The 1,313-nt window shown below is 56.3% G+C and overlaps 1 protein-coding gene across 1 annotated transcript; it reads right to left on the minus strand.

The window, feature by feature from the left end:
* Positions 1-361: 361 nt before the first annotated feature.
* LOC121053433 lies at positions 362-790 on the minus strand. The gene has a single exon (XM_040520274.1). The coding sequence runs from the start codon at positions 788-790 to the stop codon at positions 362-364; it is 429 nt and encodes a 142-aa protein (XP_040376208.1).
* Positions 791-1,313: the final 523 nt, after the last annotated feature.

Raw genomic sequence — 1,313 nt, forward strand, 5'->3', positions numbered from 1 at the left:
GTGACTCCTTTCTTTGTTGTGTGCTACAATCCACTTCACGATCAAACAAGACTGGACTAGTCTGTGTAGCCTTAAGAAAAACACGTACGCAGTCACGTACCTTAATTGTATTGGTGCAATCGGCCGTGGCAATGGCCACAGAACAGCGACCCTTTTCGTGTTTACAATGCACTTACATTACACCGATGATTTCGGCATTATCTCCGAGACTCCGATCAACTCTAAGCTAGATAGCTACTACGTAGTATAATTGTACAGAGACACAGAGTAATCAAGTTGAGCTATGTGGAAGCAGAGCACTGAGCAGTGAGCACGCATGGAGGTGTCCTCTATCTAGGCAGCCCGCTGCTCAACTAGCTAGCTAGTACTCGTCGGTGCCTCCGAGGAATCCGGTCATGTGGAGCACGGCGTTGCGGACGGCGCGGAGGTCGCGGCCCTTGAGCGTGCGCCCGTGCCCCACGCACACCGACGAGGCAACCGTCCTCCCCTCCGAACACCGCCTCGCCGCCGCGACGTAAACGTGAGGAGGCACGATCGCGGAACGCGCCGCCGCCGCCGTCGCCAGCGCGCCCGCCGAGTAATCCGCCCTCGTACCGTCGTCGTCGTCGTCGTCGTCGTAGCCTCTGCGCGCACCCGCGGGGATGCGCACGGGCGCCGACGAGGACGGTGAAGGGAGCGGCGCCGCCGGGCGCGCGGCGGACTGCCCCGCAGCGTGGTGGTGGCGGCAGCGCTCGCTGTCGCGGTGGTGGTCCGCCGGCCACAGCACTTCGGCTTCCTGCAACTCTTCCATTAATTGCGCGCGTCCCTCCTTTGCCCAGTTGCCAGCGTGCGGTGGAGCAAGCAATCGTTCGCGCGCGCCCGGGACTTTATAAGGGCGCCGGCGGGGCAGCGCGAGGTGTGATTTGTTGGGTCTTGGACGCGGCGCATGGCGTCACGCGGGGATAGTGGAGATTAGAATCTAAGCATCAGGCGGCGCGCTGCCTAGCTCGCGGTTTCGTGACAGTGCAGGGGGTCTGGATCGGAGGTCGATCGAGGAACAATACGGTATTGTAGCCTTGATGCCGACATGCAACCCTTAAAAAAAAGTTCGATTTTTTTTCTTCAGTCAAACACGCGTGCCATGCATGAGGGATTGGGGGAGAGCTTGTATGGACTTTTTGACTTGCGTGCATGTCTTCATATTATCATCTAACAGTAATGGTCGGATTTGATCGATGAAATTAAAATTTTCAAGAGGAATTTAACCGTCTTTGAGTAGGTATTGAGAGATACCAAAATTTAAGCGTAAAATTTAGTACCTCATTTTACACTGA

Source organism: Oryza brachyantha, chromosome 1, assembly GCF_000231095.2.
Source record: "Oryza brachyantha chromosome 1, ObraRS2, whole genome shotgun sequence".
NCBI lineage: Eukaryota > Viridiplantae > Streptophyta > Magnoliopsida > Poales > Poaceae > Oryza > Oryza brachyantha.